This window comes from Ipomoea triloba, chromosome 3 (assembly GCF_003576645.1).
Source record: "Ipomoea triloba cultivar NCNSP0323 chromosome 3, ASM357664v1".
NCBI classification, from domain to species: domain Eukaryota; kingdom Viridiplantae; phylum Streptophyta; class Magnoliopsida; order Solanales; family Convolvulaceae; genus Ipomoea; species Ipomoea triloba.
The window spans coordinates 5,732,620-5,752,684 of record NC_044918.1 but is presented as its reverse complement, the minus strand read 5'-3'; the positions used below and the strand labels follow the sequence as shown (position 1 = coordinate 5,752,684).

Here is a 20,065-nt window from a genome sequence, read left to right as displayed (position 1 = left end):
CGTTATTATTATAATATATATATATATATATATATATATATATATATATATATATATATATATATAAGTTGTGATGAGTCTCTATGAGTTCCATCTCTAATTATTTAAAATTGTTTTCTTTTTAAGGGTCTCTACTTTGTAATACATAGTAGCTAGCCACAATTCATTAATAGGTTTATGTCATTTTCAACAAGTAAATCCATTAATGTTTATATTTATTTAAGTTTAGTCAAAAAACATATGTTTAAAAAAAGTATAATTTAAAATAATTATGAAACCGAAAAAATATTTAAACACCATAAATTCAAATGTAGGCAGAAATTCAATTCCTTGTTCGACCTAGTTAATTTGTGTTTGTTCAGGTGGTCTAATCTAAATCCTTTTGATCAATAATAATAATAATAATAAATTAATAATATAAGTTGGTATGTTTTTTCAAAAAAAAAAAAAGAAGAAGTTATCATATACTTTAATTTATTATCCATAATGGATAAAAATTTATTATAATTTTGATGTGATTATCTATACAGAAAAATTAAAATATTCTTTTCGATATTTTACTCAATAAATATAAACCAGTCCCATATTATAATAGTGCCACCACTATCTCAAACCTAAATAACTTTATAAGTAATACTTTATTTGTCGACAATGACAAACACATATAATTGTAAGTTGTAACCATTCTAAGACCTTAGCAAGTAGCAGGCAGAGGGTGTGTGCCTGGACAACAGTAGAGTACAGTTTGCAATTCATCATTTATGGTTGGACGTGAGTACATGATGAAAAGATAACACGAAGAAATATTTGTCGATTTAGTTACATGTTTGTAGCAAGATGGAGATTTGAATATTGAGGAGGGTCAGGGAGATATGCAGAGTAGCGATGGGGGAGAGGGATCGGAATAATTGTCAAATCGGTGAGTCCACTTTTTGGAAGGTTTTGTTTGGTGTAGCATGTGCAGTCCAATCAATTGGACACTCGGAATTTATTGTTGAGGCCCACTCTTATTAATTCCCTTTCGTGCCCACAAAAAACAACAGGTGGCTGGTGCCACCATTTTTAGTCCTCCCACCTAGCATCACCCAAAATAGCTGCTTTTTTTAATATATAATCCAACATTAATTTAGAATACTATAGACTATATAGACTATAGATGGGAAAATATTACTTGTAATTCGAAATTCTACTCCCAATTTTTATTCTCTCATAAATTTTAGATGTAAACATCTTTTTTTCGACCCACATGATAAAAATATTTTATTTATGCTTACCACATCAAGAAATATAATTAATGGAGTATGATACTGTAAAATACGGGCACCAAGGAAAACTGGAAAATACGATCTTTTATTGCCTCAAGGATCCAAACCCGGTTACAAGTCAACAAGTGCTCAAAGGGCTCGGCAGGTCGGCAGTGGGCTTCCCTACTGTCCGAGCTCTCTATAAGTCTTAGTCTAGAAACAACCAAAAGATCCTCTCTCCCCTCATAAATGCGCTATTTATAAGGGAGAAAAGTGTGGCTACCGGACCTCCGGCATGGCGGGAACGTGGCGCGCATGCGCCCACCTCACTCTACGCCCAAGCGGGAAGGAGTACGTGGCAATCTTTGGCACGCCACGTCATGGGCCCATCGGGGGTACTGTTCGGCCCGTGACAGCCGACCTCACTGGGGCCTCCCGACCAACCGATCACCCGACCGCACACCCTCCGACCGGGTCCGGAGTGTCTCCGACCGGTCCTGGAGTATATTCACTATCAACTAGCCCCCTCACCCCAAAGTGCGACGAGTGCAAGCGCGAGGGAGTGGTTTGGGGTAAAAACTCACGCTGAGCCGACCGTATTACTGCTTGCCGTGGTGGTTTTCTCGCGCGGGTGCACAAGAACTCGGTGAGGGCTCACCTACGGCGGAGAACGCCTTTGGTGGGAAAACCCTCGAAAACCGAACCGCCACCCTAGGCGTCGATTAGCCTTCCTCGCCTCTTGCCTATAAATAGCTGCTCCTCCCTCCAATGCTCACTTTCGTCATCGCAGTTATCCGGAGATCAGAGCCTCCCGAGTGAAACAAGAGCAATTGCTGTTTCACGTCGCAAAGTTTTCACTCCCTTCTGCTGTTTTACACTCGGTAAGCACTCTCTCCTTGCTCTTTTGGCAACATAGACCCCTTAGTCTAGGTCGGCCCCCGCGTCCAATAGTTGAACCCCGATCCCTTCGCTTAAATAGGAATTAGGATGTCGGACTCAGACAACCAAAACGTCTCTGGTCGGGACTACGACGAGGGCGACGAAGCGGGTTACGAGAGTGTCTCCCCCTCAACGGGAGGCTCCACCTTCGACCAAATCGACGAAGTAGAGCACGTTTCCGTCGACGCCGAGGAGAATGAGGGGCAGTTACAGATCGCAACCTCTCCCGAGGACGTCAGCAGACCGAACCGAGGCAAATCTCCGCGGAGGGTGGTCTCGGCACTTTTCCCGCACCTCAGCCCCCGCACCGTGGAGGACGTGGCTACAACATTACGCCGAGGGGGCACTCCTCGGGAACTACGCGCCTCAAGGCGGACTTCGGGCCTCGAGGTCTCATCCCGACCTCAGGCCCTCCCGGCTCCGGGCGAAGCTAGTTCGTCGGCGCCGAGCCTCCCCAAACCATCGGCGTCAGATCCAGAACCTCCTCGACCTCGACCTCTTGGCGCTTTTCTTTCCCTCGCCGACTTGGTCCGTGAGTGACTGGGAGATCGGGGGCTGTGCCTCCACCTGATGAGGTGTCAGTGGGGGCTGGAGCAGAAACGTTGGCGACCGGGGGGTCGGCGCTTGGCTTGGCTGCGGCTTTCTTCACCCCCAGGGCTACTTTTGTCTTGGGGCGGGGGGCAGCGGCCGGAGCAACGAATGCTTTGTCGGGCGCCATATCTGCACAAGTAACAACAAGGTTAGTTCGGGCAATCGAATAAGTAAAACCGATCTGGAAGAGTTAGAGTTAGGCGAAAGCTATCTCGTCGACCTTGACTCGGCTCGGTCGATGAACCTTTGGCGGCCGGAATGGTGGTCGGCACCGGGTCGTACTTCTCGCTGTGACTGTAGTCTGGGGGCTCGAGGTTGGCCGCCTTGTAACCCTCCAAGGTGCGGAAGATGAGGTAGTCGTACACCTCCGACGAGATCTTCGCGGCCGCGTCGGTCAGAGCTCGGGTCCGCTTCGGGAAGCTGTGCTCGGTAAAGTGCGTAGACCACACTCGGGGGACCGGTAGTTTCCACTTGTACTCGACCGAGAGTATCCGATTCTTCCACCCCTTGTTGCTATCGGGGACGTTGATAAGAGTGCAGTGGTGCCCCCAAGACTGGAGCATTAGATAACCCCCGCCGTGCTTCGCCGAGAGAGGCCTAACGGCGTAGAGGAAGTTGAACAACTCCATGGTGCACACTAGTTTGTGCCGAGCGCAGATTTGAGGAAAGCACGCGATCATCCGATGGGCATTTGGGATGATCTGCCCGGGGAGGACCTCGTAGTACCTTAGAAAAGCGAGAAGGAAAGGAGAAAAGGGGAAGGTCAGTGGCACTTTTAGGGAGTCCAAGTGGATCCCGAGCCAGTCGTCGACATGCCGATCGATTACGTTACCGAGTGACCGACTGTCCTTGTACGGGATCCGACCACGCAGTAGTGCGTGGATCTCGTCGGTTTCGGCACGAGTGAGCAAACACTTTTGCTGCTCGACGACCTCGCTGTTCAAGAACATCTTCTTCCGAGCGGTAGGAGGCTCGGCGGATTGCACTCGTCGCACTTTGGGGTGAGGGGGCTAGTTGATAGTGAATATACTCTAGGACCGGTCGGAGACACTCCAGACCCGGTCGGAGGGTGTGCGGTCGGGTGATCGGTTGGTCGGGAGGCCCCAGTGAGGTTGACTGTCACGGGCCGAACAGTACCCCCGATGGGCCCATGACGCGGCGTGCCAATGATTGCCACGTACTCCTTCCCGCTTGGGCGTAGAGTGAGGTGGGCGCATGCGCGCCACGTTCCCGCCATGCCGGAGGTCCGGTAGCCGCACTTTTCTCCCTTATAAATAGCGCATTTATGAGGGGGGAGAGGATCTTTTGGCTGTTTCTAGACTAAGACTTATAGAGAGCTCGGACAGTAGGGAAGCCCACTGCCGACCTGCCGAGCCCTTTGAGCACTTGTTGACTTGTAACCGGGTTTGGATCCTTGAGGCAATAAAAGATCGTATTTTCCGATTTTCCTTGGTGCCCGTATTTTACAGTATCAGAGTAGAATTTGGGAGTCCCCATATAAAACTCTAGATTAAGTATCAGTCTCTTTAGTCATTCTTGAACTTGAATTCAAACTCCAATAGGGTTTTATTTATACTTGTTTTAAGCTTATTTTATAGTACCCATATGACTATATGCACCTTAAGTACACAAATCACACACTTTAAAAAACACAAATCACGCACCAAAAGTTTTCAAATGGCGCACCTTAAGCTTCAACAACTCACACACCTTAAGAAAGAAAACAATGCATCTTAAGTTTTAGATTCACGCACCTTAAGCATACAAACAACGTGCATTAAGTTTCAACACTGACCTTCTTCGATACAGTTGTGCGGTTGCTTAGGTGCATAATTTTCCTTCTTAAGGTGCGTGATTGAGACCCTCTCAGGCACCAATTTTTCCTTACTACTCAAATCCATGATGGATATTATTTTATTTGTTTACCTAAACCCTCTCTATTAGAGTTTGGGAGGGTCAGAATAGATTTTTCCTTGGAGTTGTCTATTAGCCTTTTGGTTTGAACCGATCAATTATGAAAAACCTAGGATAATGTATGTTTTTGTAATTTTTTACTAGCTAGGGTCACAAGGTGGAGTTCACCCGTATTACATTTTTTAATAACAGTTGTGGACTTTCCTGTAAATAAAAGGGAGGCTTGAAACCATCCCATTTAGTGCTTATTCATCCATTTACTTTGCCTTCGAGGAAGTTCTTTGCCTCTTGTAGGAGTTTGGGATGGGTCGTGGCTCAGTCCTAGTGTGGCTAATCATCCTCTAAGACCAGCCATGGGATTCACTAAAATGCATTTCAGTTCATTTTGAGTATGTGTAAAGAAGCAAAGCTGAATTTTTGATTATTTAGAAAGTGTTTTTTTTTAATGGTGAAATTTTACTTTTGGAGGTAATTTAATATACCTAGTAGTCTAATAATGATATTCTAGCTCATTTTTTAGTAATCTCATTCTCTCAAATTATTAAATAATGGGTAACACTTGTTTGAGACCATTTCAAAGGTCTCAATTCCGTGAGATGGATCGAATTTTTAATTAATAGGTCAAGTATTTGATTAATGAGTTAGATTTTTTACTTCATTAATCAAAGATTCGGTTCGTCTCATAAATTAAGATATGTGAAATGATCTCACACAAATTTTTGTCGAAATAATTTAAGACTCTAAAAAGTTTAAGTAATAATTTGAACCAAACGCAGCATAGGGAACCTTATAAAGCTGGTCCGACCTCGGCTTTAATTGTGGGCCCAAAATGACTTTGACTAAACGAGCTCAGACAAGTTTGGGCCATGGCTCTCAACTCTGGGCCTTCCTCAGATGTTGACCATATACTCACTCAACCTTCTTGCTCAGTCTAGGGCCGATGGAATCTAATTACCAAACTCAACCTATACACTCTTAATAATATTTATATTTATTTTATTAAATTAAAAAAAATTGTCGACCGTTACCAAATCTTGCCAGGGTTTGGGCATGGCCATATCTTATATGGCTTAGCTGGGCGGATTGCCAGAATCTTGCCACAGGTTCTGCCGGATTTTTATTTTTTTTTCCTTTAGAGGTCTCAGGTTTGAATCCCAGCGAAAGCATTGACTCTTTGTATTTCAGTAAATTAAGAAAGTATATATAGATAAATAGTACATTGTAATAGAGTCAGTAGTATTAACAAAATATACGTAATAATATTTAAGTTGGAGAATAATACGGAATGAGTTTATTTTGTTGATATTTAGGAAATGGATTTTGGGCTGAGATAAAAGCTTTATTGAGCTATCACAAAACATGCATTGGCAGAATTTTTTGGATCTTTTAATCTGGGCCGAGAACAAGATGGTCCATTGGACCTATCAAGTTATCCAAATTGTTGAATTGCCGGTTGAAGATGAATTCAAAATCAATTCAAAATCATCCTCTATTAAGAGCATCCTTATCAGTGAGTTTTTTTGCGGTAATTGAGGAGTTTTTGTATGTGTGATTAGGAAAGAGAAAATAAGGTGGGAAGAATAAAAAAATAAAACAAATATAATTTTAAAAAAAAAAATCAAAAAGCTTTGTGACACGCCCATGCGGGCGTGTACAGTAGCCCATCTTTAAAAAAAAAAGGTCTGACCCATTTGTACTATGAACCCTTATTTTACAGGAGTATTTTTTTTCCAATCTCTGTCCTTCCCTCTCTCTTGACACCATGGCAATAATCCTGACAATATCCCTTCTTGATACACAAATGGTGATGCTCTAAGTCGCATGCCAGTTACTAGGTTTCTGTTTTTTAGTCTTGGCAACATTTATAGTTCCTTAATTGACTTTTCTTCTGGACATTGGCGGCACAGCCATGAGCATCGTGGCTAATGCATCCGATTCATCCACTAGTGGCTTAAAACCCATCAGCGCGTTCATTCATTCCGCCGTATGTTGCCCTGCTTTTTCCTTCTTTGCCATGATCACGCAATCAACATATGTGGCTTCCCTTGGACCCATACTTTGACCTACCTTGGTTGATATTATCGCATTAATGATACACTTGTCGTCAAGATACCTAAAACTATCATCTTTCTATTAATTTTATTAGTTTCAATACGTTAGCTAAGTCATAACACAAGTTTTAATCAAAGCGTGCCTTAACTAAAATAAAAAGTGTTTGTGGCTAATATTTTTAAAGAATAAAATAAAGTAGCTAATTTCTTAATAAGTGTATCACCAAATCACGATCAAAGTTCATAGGGGTTGAAGTCTCTTTCCTCTTCTCTATTGTGAGTGATGATATAACTAGTTCATATGTATTATTGTGGTATACTCCACTGAGCTCAAACCCACTCACATCACATAAAAAAAAATAATATTCTCATACCAAATTTTATTTATCGCAAACCTATCATACCAAAATTGTACACCAAATGTACTAGTTTAATATAAACTATAATTTGTGATGTAAATAATAATATTTTAGTACAATTTAATTTTAGATGTAATCATTTTAATTTTGTTATAATTATGTTTAATGTAGTTTAATTTTGAATTAATCTATATTTAATATTAATTTTGTTTTAATCGTATTGATGAGATCTTTCAAAAGATTTAATTTATATTTAATAATATAAAATTTATGTTTTATTATTTAACAACATATATAAACACATAAAACAAAATAAAGGATAAAAAACAAATAACAAAAAAAAAAAAAAAACAGAGGCAAACATGAATATAAAAATTTTTTAAAATAGTGTATGTGAACAGTACCATTTTATCATCTCTGTTGGAGACAAAATTTGACATTTTTTAAAAATCATTTTGCCGTTTTGTTGCTACCTTTGGAGAAGGTCTTACCAAACACCCCTAAGAGCCCTAATACATTATTACAAATGATTCAATACATGGTTTCGTTATCAACTTTGTCTTATTTTTGCACTCTCATTAGTAATGAAATTATTAAATTTAACGTGTATTTATTTCTTATTTGAGAAAGGACTAAATATGGTTGAACTTATTAATTAATGATTAAATGTGGAGATCTGATAATGGTTGAGGATTATATCCAAATTAATTCGAGTAAAAATGAGCTTATTTATATTATTGAAAATGGCCATCCAGTAGTTATGCCAAAACACGAGGACCTTTTCGCAAAAGCACCATTTAATCAGTCTTAAGCCTTAACAAAGCCCAAAACAATCTCAATAGTTTCTCTAGTCTCCACATTTGTCGCGTTAGCTTTCGAACATCTTCTTCCTCTTCGTCTTCTCAACCTCCATATTCGATCTCCGGAGCTAAACCAGTTGCAGTTGCAGACACAAATCATACATATTCGATTCGAAATCGGTGAGAGATGTGGCGCTGCGTGTCGCGTGGACTTCGCATTGGTTCCAAGAGATCCATCTCCGGCGACTCCCATTTCCAGCGCCTTTTCTCTACTCAGGCTGTATGATCTCTCTCTCACTCTCTATATACGTTGTGTTATTGCGTGTATATGAATATCTACATATATATCTTAGCTCAGTATTTCCTGAAATCACTTCAATCGTGAGCTCTTGTAGGGGTTATCTTAAATCTCTTTCGCTTTATGTATAAAAGATATATAAATTTGAGCTCGTATTGGATTGAGATTTTGCTCAGTTAATTGAATCTTCTATGGATGCACTGGCCAGTTGTAGGCTTTATTTCGGATTTGATTTATTATGCTTATTTATTGGCATCAGTTATACAGTTTTGCTTTGCTTTGTATCTTACTGAAATATAATGTACTAATTCGTTAAGAATATTATTTATCTTGCTTATTACTCCGTATTATTATAAAATTTTTTGAACAGAATGTGGGAGGGTCATCCTATACGGTAGTGGATCACACATATGATGCAGTGGTGGTAGGTGCAGGAGGTGCAGGGCTTAGAGCAGCAATTGGGTTGTCTGAGCATGGATTCAACACTGCTTGTATTACCAAGCTCTTTCCAACTCGTTCTCACACGGTTGCTGCTCAGGTGACTACTGCTTGGTTAATGCTCATGTTTATGCTGACTGCTCTATTTTTCCTAGTTGTACTATCTTTTTTTTTTTTTCTCCCAGAAATCAAAAGAATCACTTTCTCCAATTTCAAGTGTATGTGTGTAATGTGTTGGAAATAAAATTTCTTATTGTGCTGAAGAATCCAAATCTTATCTTATTTTTGTCTCAAGTAACTAGAATAGATTTATTAAAGAATCACTGTCCAATGAGAACTAAGAACTCTCCGACGAAATTCAAATTGGTCTACTAGAAGAAAATTTATGAATATATGTTGCTCCAGTAAACTCTCACTTGGTATGCAATATTTGTTCATCTTGTTGCATAGACAGACTATGATGCTTTCTTAAGGAAGATTGAATACTGGTTGTGGAAGGGAAAGGGACAAACTTTATGAGATTCGCTGGAAATTGCTTGGTGTTCTCTGTGAAGTTAATTCATGTTTAGACAACATTGGCTTCACCTGCTGGAGGTTATTTACAGGTCTTACTGGTGAGACTTTATGTTGTAATCTCACACTCATTGAACTCATTTGTAGGGTGGTATAAATGCTGCACTAGGAAATATGACTGAGGATGATTGGAGGTGGCACATGTATGATACTGTTAAAGGAAGCGATTGGCTAGGTATGATTGTGGTTAGAATCAGATCCACTTCACTTATTTGTGGCACGGCATTTGTGCTTCAATTAGCATATTTTTTTCTTCTTTCTTTATGACTTATGAGATCTTAAAATTTAAATATACTGCTATTGATTATTGTTACAAACTCATGGTTGTCTATATGCTATTATGTTGTATGTGAGAGCTGTGTGATAATTTGTTTAGGTGATCAGGATGCTATTCAGTATATGTGTAGAGAAGCTCCAAAAGCAGTCATAGAGCTTGAGAACTATGGGCTGCCATTCTCTCGAACTGAAGATGGGAAAATATATCAACGTGCATTTGGTGGCCAAAGTCTAAATTTTGGAAAAGGTAATATGCTAAAGTGCTAAACATATGTGGATGCATTCCATAGATTCTTCATTCTTCTTAATCTGAGTCCATTACATTTTATTGATCTCAGGCGGACAAGCATATCGCTGTGCCTGTGCTGCTGATCGGACTGGACATGCTTTGTTGCATACTCTCTATGGGCAGGCTATGAAACATAATACGCAGTTCTTTGTGGAATATTTTGCTTTGGATTTAATAATGAATAAAGATGGTGCGTTCACATTGGGATTCCAATCGTGCCCCTATTATCTTATATACTTCTGTTCAACATTAATATTGTCTCTTGCTATTATGAGTACTCAGTTGCATTCTTGTACTCTTTCTGTGAGTTGGTCTCTAGGTTATAGATGAATAAGACTTTTCTTATGCAACTATTTCTTTTAAAGCATTCCATCGATGAATATAAATTTACTTATTTGAAACTTGAATGATAATTACTTTTGACATAGGAAGCTGCCAAGGTGTAATTGCTCTAAATATGGAGGATGGTACACTACATCGCTTCCGTGCTGCTTCTACAATTTTGGCCACAGGGGTACCTATATAGTCTTGCACTCTACAGTCTATTCCGATTTCTTTTAGTATGTTTTTTTTAATGTTATCTATGTTTTTGTCCAATTTCTTCATCAGGGATATGGCCGAGCGTATTTCTCTGCAACCTCAGCTCATACTTGCACAGGAGATGGGAATGCTATGGTTGCACGTGCTGGGCTTCCTCTCCAGGTTTGTTAATAGGGAACCTTACCATTTTTGTCTACCCTTTACTGTACTTCCATAACGCATTGCTATTTTTCCTCTTGCAGGACCTTGAGTTTGTGCAATTCCATCCAACTGGTATATATGGAGCTGGTTGTCTAATTACTGAAGGTTTGATTCTTTTGCATGTATTGGTTCTTACAATGGATATTATTCTATTTTGTTCCATTTCTCAGTATACTTTTTCCTATCGCACTGTTTCAACTTAATTACTGAGTAATTTAAGTATACCTACTGAATATTTTCTATACCTTTAGGGTCTCGTGGTGAAGGTGGGATTCTCAGGAATAGTGAAGGTGAGCGATTTATGGAACGGTATGCACCAACAGCCAAGGATCTTGCATCTAGGGATGTTGTTTCAAGGTCTATGACAATGGAAATTCGAGAAGGGCGTGGTGTCGGTATGAGCTGTTAGTTGTATTGTTCTTATCTTAAGCAATACTATTAATATATAAGCCTTAACAGCTTGATGTTCTCTCAAATTCTCATACATGATTTTCTCTTGTAGAAATGAGCTATCATGGCAATATTACACAAGCTCTGAGCTATGAGAAAAATAAATTAGTGAATAAAATAGAGTATCATATGTACAACCCATTAGATCAGTTTTCTTCTTTCCCAATGAAGACAACACCTGCTTTGTGGTTGTAGATGATGCTATGTGGATTTGTAATCTTAAAAGTTAAAGTTCTGTTATTATGTCCTACTAATTTCTTTGACCTTTTTATGACCTTTTTCTTCTCTTTTATTTCTAAAAACAAAAAAGTTTGCTACACCTGATATTTATCCTGATTTGTTTATCCCTAACTTTAAACAGGACCACTAAAGGACCATATCTACCTCCACTTGAACCATTTACCTCCGGAAGTCCTTAAAGAAAGGCTTCCTGGTATCTCTGAAACTGCTGCCATTTTTGCTGGTGTAGATGTCACAAAGGAGCCAATTCCTGTTTTACCTACTGTGCATTATAATATGGGTGGGATTCCAACAAATCACCATGGAGAGGTAAATAATCTGATGCAACATCATTGTTCCATATTTTCTGCTGTTGCAGTTGGTATATATTATTTGAAAGGAAACTGTTCCCCTTACTATGGTAATTTGTCTCTCTGCAGGTGGTGACTATCAAAGGTAATGATCCTGATGCTGTAGTTCCTGGCCTAATGGCTGCTGGAGAAGCTGCCTGTGCATCAGTTCATGGTGCTAACAGGCTCGGAGCAAATTCTCTTCTTGACATTGTTGTTTTTGGTCGGGCATGTGCAAACCGGGTTGCAGAAATCCAAAGGCCAGGTAAAAATTAGGAGTCCATTGATTCACCAAAATCTTCTTAGCTGCACACTGAATGTTTGATATGCCCTGGGCTTTCGTTCCTGCAGGAGAGAAACAGAAACCTTTGGAGAAGGATGCTGGAGAGAAGACTATTGCATGGTTGGACAAGCTTAGAAATTCAAATGGTTCATTGCCCACTTCAAACATTCGATTGAACATGCAACGAGTAATGCAAAACAATGCAGCTGTTTTCCGCACACAAGAGACTTTAGAGGAAGGTTGGTATAGGAGTTCAATTTCATTTCTCCCGCTTAGTTATTGGCATGCTGTCTCGGAGAAACTTAAAAATTATTTTATAGATACCAACTTGCTGATGCCCAAGCCCTGGGAATGGAAAATGAGCTTTGTATATTAAAACATCCATTATCAGCTGGACTTATTCTGTTTTGTCAACTTTAACATCTTACCCATTTGTTTGTTGTACCACTAGGTTGTAAGTTAATTGACAAGGCATGGGAGAGCTTCCACGACGTGAAGCTGAAAGATCGCAGTTTGATATGGTAAACTTGTTTAGACCACTTTCTTGCATTGATATATATTTCATTTTAAGAGTTAGCTTTTTCTTATTATATTTTGACATTCTTTTTTCTTCCTTGTATATACCTTCACAGGAATTCAGATCTTATAGAGACTGTTGAGTTGGAAAACCTGTTGATTAATGCTTGTATCACAATGCACTCTGCTGAAGCTAGAAAAGAGAGCAGAGGCGCTCATGCTCGTGAAGATTTTACAGTTAGTTCCTGACTGTTTCTTATAAAGGATTTCCTTTTTCTGTACACTAGAATTAATAACATAACCACTTTTGGCTTTGCAGAAAAGAGATGACGAGAAGTGGATGAAACACACATTAGGGTACGTGTTTTAACTTGTTTTGTTCAATTGATTTCCTCCAGGACTCCAGGTCATAAAACGGATTAATAACTACCTGCATTATGATTCATGCCTTGGGCTGGACATTAAAATGTGTCTTTTTTTGCTTTAAGCAATACACTATTGGGTGCAGAATGAGAGTCAAATGAAAATAAAACCCATTCTACCAATTGCCACTGGGCATGGCTCTGAAAATTGGCCTGACATAATGCCACAATCTGGATAAACGAGAATGAACTCCAAGATAAACTGTTATTTTCTGAGCTCAAAAGTCTTGAGGTCTCTAAAAAGAAGGAAATAATGCACATATATTGTTTTAAGATCAATGAAGTTAATGAACATGATACAATTTTAAGAATGGTCGCCTGCAAGGTACTTGATTAATTAGAAGTTTTCAGTTTCTTTTTGTGTGTTACTGCATGACTTAGGTATTGGATCATTTTTCTGGTTCTTTACTGTCCCTATGTTAGTACTATATAACTATCAAGACCTCGATTCCCATATCCTGAGGCAGCTGCATACATATCCAATTCTTTTTCACAATTTCTCTTTTGTTGTCTAAAAATACAGATACTGGGAGAATGAGAAAGTAAAGCTGGACTACAGGCCAGTTCACATGAACACATTGGACGATGAAATTGAGTCATTTCCACCTAAGGCACGCGTGTATTAATCAATTTACTCAAAAAGCTGTGGCTCAAGAAAACTAATTTATCCAGTGTCTTTAACGTCGCAATAAGTCTCCAATGGAGAAATTTTGTGAATAATTATTGGTCATCTGTCCTATGATCTGATGCATAACTTGAAACTGTGCATAAACTTTGGAGGCATTAGTGTTGCTTTCTGTATTCCGTATTCAGTGAGGAATCAGGCGACTCCAGAGCATATTGTACAACTCTCATTCACTGTATCTGTATTTGATGCTTTTGTGTTTCATTTCTAGCTTTTAAGTTTCACTTCAGAATTGAACAAAATTGGACTATACGAGTAAAAATGAATTAAGCAGAGCATAATATAAAAAGAAGAAAATGAAATAATTGCAGAATAGAATAGTGGCATGTATGGAAGAGAAGATATTATTGATTAGCCTAAGGAAGGAGGCTATCAGGTTGTGTTTCCTTAACCCAATGAGCAGAAAATAATTGGAGTAGTAATGAGTAGGGTGATTGGTTGGTCAAAGATGCAGTAAATCCCACTCACTAAGGGGATTAGCGACGTCTCCCTCACCAAAAGTCCACTCAAAAAACGTTCAAAAAGCCACTAGATGTGTCCTCTACTTTGTTCCAACTACGCACTACAAGTAGTAGTAGTAGCCTCCACTACAAAGCAAGTCTTCGGAGCAAACAAACTAATCCATTACTACCTTTGACTAACAACCACTTTTGTCCTCACTCAACATATATTAAAGTAATTAAACCCATTTGGTCATCACCCATCTCTATTATTCATACAATCATACGTAATATCTGTACTGCACACTGTACACCCACATTTTTTTATTTGATACAATATTAGCTTAGGCTAGATTAATCATAAGCCTTCAGAGGTCCTGCCCAATAGCCGTTAGAATTTAGAGGAGGTAAACTGTGTGTATCTAGGTACTCACCCGTCTGTACACAAAAATTCTTCATCTCCTATGATCGGTCAAGGTAATAAATCGAATTAACTGGTTTATAAGTTTAACATTTAACTGTTCTCACGGTAATTATACTAATCAACCTCATGAATTTGGCTATGGTTGAATATATAGCTTTTCTTACTTGAAAACAGACTTCCAAACAGGCATGCAAAGAAGAGAAGTGGGTTGGGGGTTCCGACTTATAGTCTCAATCATGAAACAAACAACCTTTAAGAAGGGGAAAAAAACTAACTAAATACAGGTAATTTTGTATTTATGTTCCCATTCTCAGATGGAGAGAGGAGAGTGATTTTGTGTGTATTGTAAAAGGAATCGAGATAAGATTGATATGCAATGTGGGTCTCCATAATTACGAAAGATTAGTCCTTTCATCGTCTCTTTTCAGTCTGTTTAGCCAGCCAGCCACGACAGATGAATGACGATTTGCGTCAATCTTTTCACTAATGCCCATCTTTAATCTTTTACTTTCCACACCACCACACGCTTCCGAGCAGAAAATACTACTTAGACTCACAAATTATATTCCATATTTTTACTACCTCATACAAAAGTTTAATGTTGACAATATTCTTGATATCAACAAAAGGAAGATAACTTATCATATTTTATCACGTCAGGGAGTAAAAGTGAGATAGTAGAAATTAGAATCTATATAGTAGAACTCCTTTCGAACATAGCTAAGTAGTCGAAAGTCAAAATATGAATGTAGTATCCTACAATTATCTTAAAAGGGGAAGATCTCAGTCTGGAGAAATAATCCTCAGGACATTAAGGATGAGGAGTCCTCAGGTTTAAACTTAAATGGTTATTATCACCAAACTGATGAACTTGTGTTTTTGCAGTTTTCTGTGTTCAATTATTTATTCTTGTCCAAAATTTATCATTCAATAATCAACTGAAATATTCGTGTAAACATCAATTATTTATTTATTTTTATTTGTAATTTATCGATCTAACTGAGCTGTGAATATCAATTATTTATCTGTTTGACTGACAGTCGGTCTCGCTAGAGCTAAACCGTTGTTGTCACCAACTTCGTCTCAGCGCCGTTTTGTTTGGATCGGATGAGAGCTGAAATGAGACGTATCGGCCGTCAAAATATGAAGCGCCGTTGCTTTTGCTTTCCTATCAGCCGTTGCATTTTCGTTGGTTTTCGTTTTCGTCGGGGTGGTCCCACCAGGGACAATCCCACTTTCTCATTTTGGACCACGTAAAATGGGTCCACATGGCCCAAAAAGACCGTCCAAAAAGAACGTAGTCCAATTGGCATACATGAAATGGGGGCATTCAACTTTGTGATTTCTAAGAGGGCCCTACTTTACACTCCCCTCTTTATTTTTCCCTCTTAAACTTGCAACGTTTTCACCAAGGTAACACCCTAACAACTCTCTAAAAATAAATTATTTGGATGAATTATGATTGAAATAATTACATGTTGTTAGTGAAACTATATTTGAATTTATGATGTTCTATCTAAATCTGAATTTAATATTAAATTAAATCATTTATTTTATTTTAATAGCTAATAATTAGATTACACCTTTATTGTCGAGAAAATAACGCTTTTTGTCTTTCAATTATACCTTTTCAACTTTTTGTCCTTTAATTCTGTTCTTTTATTTTAATCTCTAAATTTTATATGGAGTAACTCTTTTAGTCCAACATTCCAACTCCTAATAAAACATTTTTAAAAAATTGAGAAACAAAAACTATCAATGAGTATAATTGAAGGACAAACATTACTATTTTTCTATTGATTGCGTAAATTGGACATGATGTTAAGAGGAGGCTATGGAGTGCGTATATATTAGCAGTTTCTTATGAGGTGAGATGATTGGTCGGTCTGACGAGGGTTAGAGATTTTCAGAGTAGCTGGACATATAATTTAAAAGTAGTGTTGATAACTAAGTGAGTACAGTTTGTCCTCTTAAGAAGGATAAACTATATTATATAATATTTATACTATACTTATGTCGGTCTAAGTGTGTTGGTCCATCACTCCATTGGCGGAAGGTTCCACATGGTGCCTCTAAATTGGAGCCTCAAGATTATTGACTAGCTTAACTGTCTGTCACCTTGAGTCATATAGCTACTATGACAACCAATTTGCGACAGGTCTAATTACTTTAATAGATTGATCGCACGGTTATAATCAATCATTTATAATTTAATAACAAAAAGTGTCATTTTTAAAAATTTATATATTATGGTCAACATTTCAAACCAAACCCTAGTTGGATTGATGAATCCAACTATAGTAAAAGAAATTATTGTCTATGACGTGACATCCATGCAATTACATAATTTAACCTCAAATAATGTTTCTTTTCACCGCCTAAGAATTCCTTCCTTGACGCAGGCATGCTATGTACTATATAGACTTCAGCTATTACTCATATTTTGTTAATTTTGACTTTTCAATAAAATACAATAACAAACGTCTTTATTATAAGAATAACACACTTAATATGATAACAACACGCGAAGAAAAAACAAAAATTTATATGAAACCGTCTTATAAATTCTTATCCTTGAAATGGAACCTATCAAGATAAAATGTAATATTTATACTAACAATGGTAATACTAATAAAGATCCTGATTTAGTATTACATTTGCATATCGGCTCGACTCTCGACTTATTTCACAAATAGAAATTCGCGAGACAGTCTCACACAAGTGTAATTCCAAAAAAATAGTATGGAGCCGTTACCTCCACTGAGACTTGAACTCGCTCCTATCATCCACCAAAAAAATAGTACAGAACCGTTACCTCCACTGAAACTCGAACACACTCCCATCATCCATGTAGAAATATTAACTAGGACACCGAATGTCACTTGAACACAAGGTCTTTTGCAAGTATCACTTTTTTTAATTTCACCTATAATTAATTAACTAAAAAAAGAAATAATTAACTCAAGTTGCGTGATGGGAGGAGGTGGTTTGCTTGTGCGGAATTGAGAAGTGTGACGGTGAAAGAAAGAGAGAGAGAGAGAGAGTTGAGTAACAAGTGTGATGCAATCAGCTAAGTTGACGCGCCGTATACTGACGTGTCAATGCTCCTTTGGGAAAGCGCGGTGGGGCCGGAGTCCAGGTTCCCCGAACAGAGCGGGAGGAAAGGCGGTCCACGTGGACGTTAAACGGAAGGGTTGGATTAATCGAGGTGGAGCTGGGGCCCGCAACTGTGTGGATGCCACGCCATTGACGCCTCAGCAATGCCAAGTAGGGAGCACTATTTCGGCTAACACTCATAATTACATTTCCACTGCAAGATCTTGTGAATTCCACTTACATGAATCTCTCTATTCACTCTGCTTTCTACTTTCTACCCATCATAATATTTAATTGTTTTAATTTTCAACTAGCTTGTAGTTCAATGACATTTTTGTGATTCTTCTAAATAAAAAAATCACAGATTTGAATTCTAATTGAGGCATTGACTTTTTGTAATTCAATATATTGAGAAATTATACATAAACAAATACTATATTATAATAGAGTAAAAAAATTGTATTAATTATTATACTAATTAAATAAAACCTAAAACTAATTACCATGGAATGGTGTACTACGTGTGTAATTACTGCAAGACTAAACTGATAGTTAAATTTTACTTTTTGTAATTTAATTATATATTATGTGTTTAACATGTCTATCACATGTGTGGGTGGAATGAAACCTAAGACTAACTACCATGGAATGATGTACTACATCCGTGATTACTACAAGACTAAATTCATAGTTAAATTGTGCTTTTTGTAATTTTATTATATATTATATGTGTTTAATGTACAGCGGATACGACAGTCTACAGTAGTATTATATATTATATGTATTTAATGTACAGTGGATATGGTCATATTGTGGTTTTGAGATTACATACATGTTTTCCTTGTAGCCGGTCCAGCGGCCGAGTCTACAGTAGGTCCCAAAAGTGGGAAGCTCACATACGACAGTCCCGAGCCACTTGTAATGCTTGGTAGGACCGATAGTAATACACGACAGTCTACAATAGTATTATATATTATAAAAGAACTTCAGATCGTTATCTCTTCCTTAAATATTGGGATGAGTCGATGTCGGTCAGGAAGTTATAATTTTTAAATTTTAAAAAATGAATTATTTTTGAAACAAATTATTTTCTTGGGTTGTTATAGCAACAATATGTGTCAAAAGTTATACTTTGAAAATACATCATTTATTTTCCCCTTTTTTGTCTTCTTTTTATAATGGATGACTTTGTATGTATTTGAAAGATTGTTGTGTGAAGACATTATGATAGCTAGACTTAGTATACAAATCAAATTGAAAGTTTTATGTGGAAAAGGAAATGAATCTCAACATGAACCCTACATCTTCGATATTGGGATATGTTCACTTAACCTTGTCAAATAGGTTTAGTGTACATACTATACGTAGCTCCTGTATTACTAGTCAATCTCATCATCTTCTTTGTTGGTAAGTTTTTTTCCTGGTAATCTAGGTTTCCGGCTTTCTCATACTATATCTTAGACTCTCATAAATTCACTTAAAGGTGCATGAAGTAAGTAAATCTTGACTTCTCCAAGTGATTTCAAATTCTCTGTCACCTGCACAATTTTGCGAACAAACAATAACATACACCCACTTTGCTTCTATAAATAAGATTAAATATTGATTGAGTGATCGCTTGAACTATTCTAGAAAGCTATGCGTTGGTAAATTTATCAAAGTTGGACTTTACTTTTTAATTTTATCATTGATGGTTGTACTGTGGCAGAATCTAAAGGCAAGCTAGCTAGCTATATGTGTGGGATTCATTATGATCATGAGATTTCTGTACGCGCAGATAGGCTTACATCTATCCCTTGCTATGGCTCTTGTTAAATTTAATGATGATGATACACCTTGCCTTTACATATGGATGTTAAATAATGTATTGTCTATTCAAAAATAGAATTGAAAGATTATATTTTTCTTAAAAAATGTATATTACTTAATGTGATGTGTCATTATACAATAAAAGTTAAATTATGATATTTATTTAAATTTTGTTGAGTCACTTGTGGAGAGAAATCTGTACTCATTACTCTACTAAGAAGGTTTTGTCCGCTTAATTCGACTGAAAAATTACACTAGAAGAGGTAATTCGTACTAGAAGATCATGCCATAGACTCGACCGAGATGATATTGGCAAAAAAAAAAGAAGTTATTAGGTACCATGTCGGGGGGATGGGGATAACTATTAAATTACGACAAAGAGTAGTGACACAAATGTAACACTTCAGGGCAAACAAAATGCGTAATATTGTAATACTATATGTATTCTCACTTTTTATCTCTTACTGTCATAATATGTTTTTTTTTTTTTTTTTGAAAAACCAACCAAAGATATCATTAAATGAAACGTTCAATACAAGAAGGAATGATATAAAACCATAATATGTTTGGAAAAAGTGTCAAATAGGCCACTGAACTTATCGCTTTTGTGCAATTGAGCCATTGAACTTAAAAAGTGTGCAATTCAACCATCAAACAATCAAAATTTGTGCAATTGGACCATTTTTACAAAAAATTTCTGATAAAATTCAATTATATTACTAACATATATGTATTAAGAGTGACATTTTCTTCTACCATACTAGTTGGGAGTCAATATTGAAATGTTTTTAACTCAAATTGAATTAAATTTTTTTGTAAAAATGGTCCAATTGCACAAATTTTGCTTGTTTGATGGTT

General features: G+C 37.5%; 1 protein-coding gene across 1 annotated transcript; it reads left to right on the top strand.

Annotated features, from left to right (window-relative positions):
• The first annotated feature begins 7,918 nt into the window (after positions 1 to 7,918).
• Positions 7,919 to 13,648, top strand: LOC116013416 (succinate dehydrogenase [ubiquinone] flavoprotein subunit, mitochondrial). The gene is made up of 16 exons (XM_031253155.1): positions 7,919 to 8,178; positions 8,567 to 8,734; positions 9,295 to 9,382; positions 9,584 to 9,730; positions 9,822 to 9,962; positions 10,201 to 10,286; positions 10,382 to 10,474; positions 10,555 to 10,618; positions 10,765 to 10,908; positions 11,325 to 11,512; positions 11,623 to 11,797; positions 11,884 to 12,054; positions 12,267 to 12,336; positions 12,448 to 12,568; positions 12,651 to 12,688; positions 13,277 to 13,648. Exons 1-16 carry the CDS (start codon positions 8,086 to 8,088, stop codon positions 13,377 to 13,379), a joined length of 1,890 nt encoding a protein of 629 aa, XP_031109015.1. The 5' UTR covers positions 7,919 to 8,085; the 3' UTR covers positions 13,380 to 13,648.
• Positions 13,649 to 20,065: the final 6,417 nt, after the last annotated feature.

Bases quoted from the DNA above. Each gene is read 5' to 3' on its own strand.
- LOC116013416 (XM_031253155.1), top strand. From the start codon at position 8,086: ATGTGGCGCTGCGTGTCGCGTGGACTTCGCATTGGTTCCAAGAGATCC. The intron at 10,619-10,764 runs GTTTGATTCTTT...CTATACCTTTAG, and splicing joins TGGTTGTCTAATTACTGAAG to GGTCTCGTGGTGAAGGTGGG. The intron at 10,909-11,324 runs GTATGAGCTGTT...AACTTTAAACAG, and splicing joins TCGAGAAGGGCGTGGTGTCG to GACCACTAAAGGACCATATC.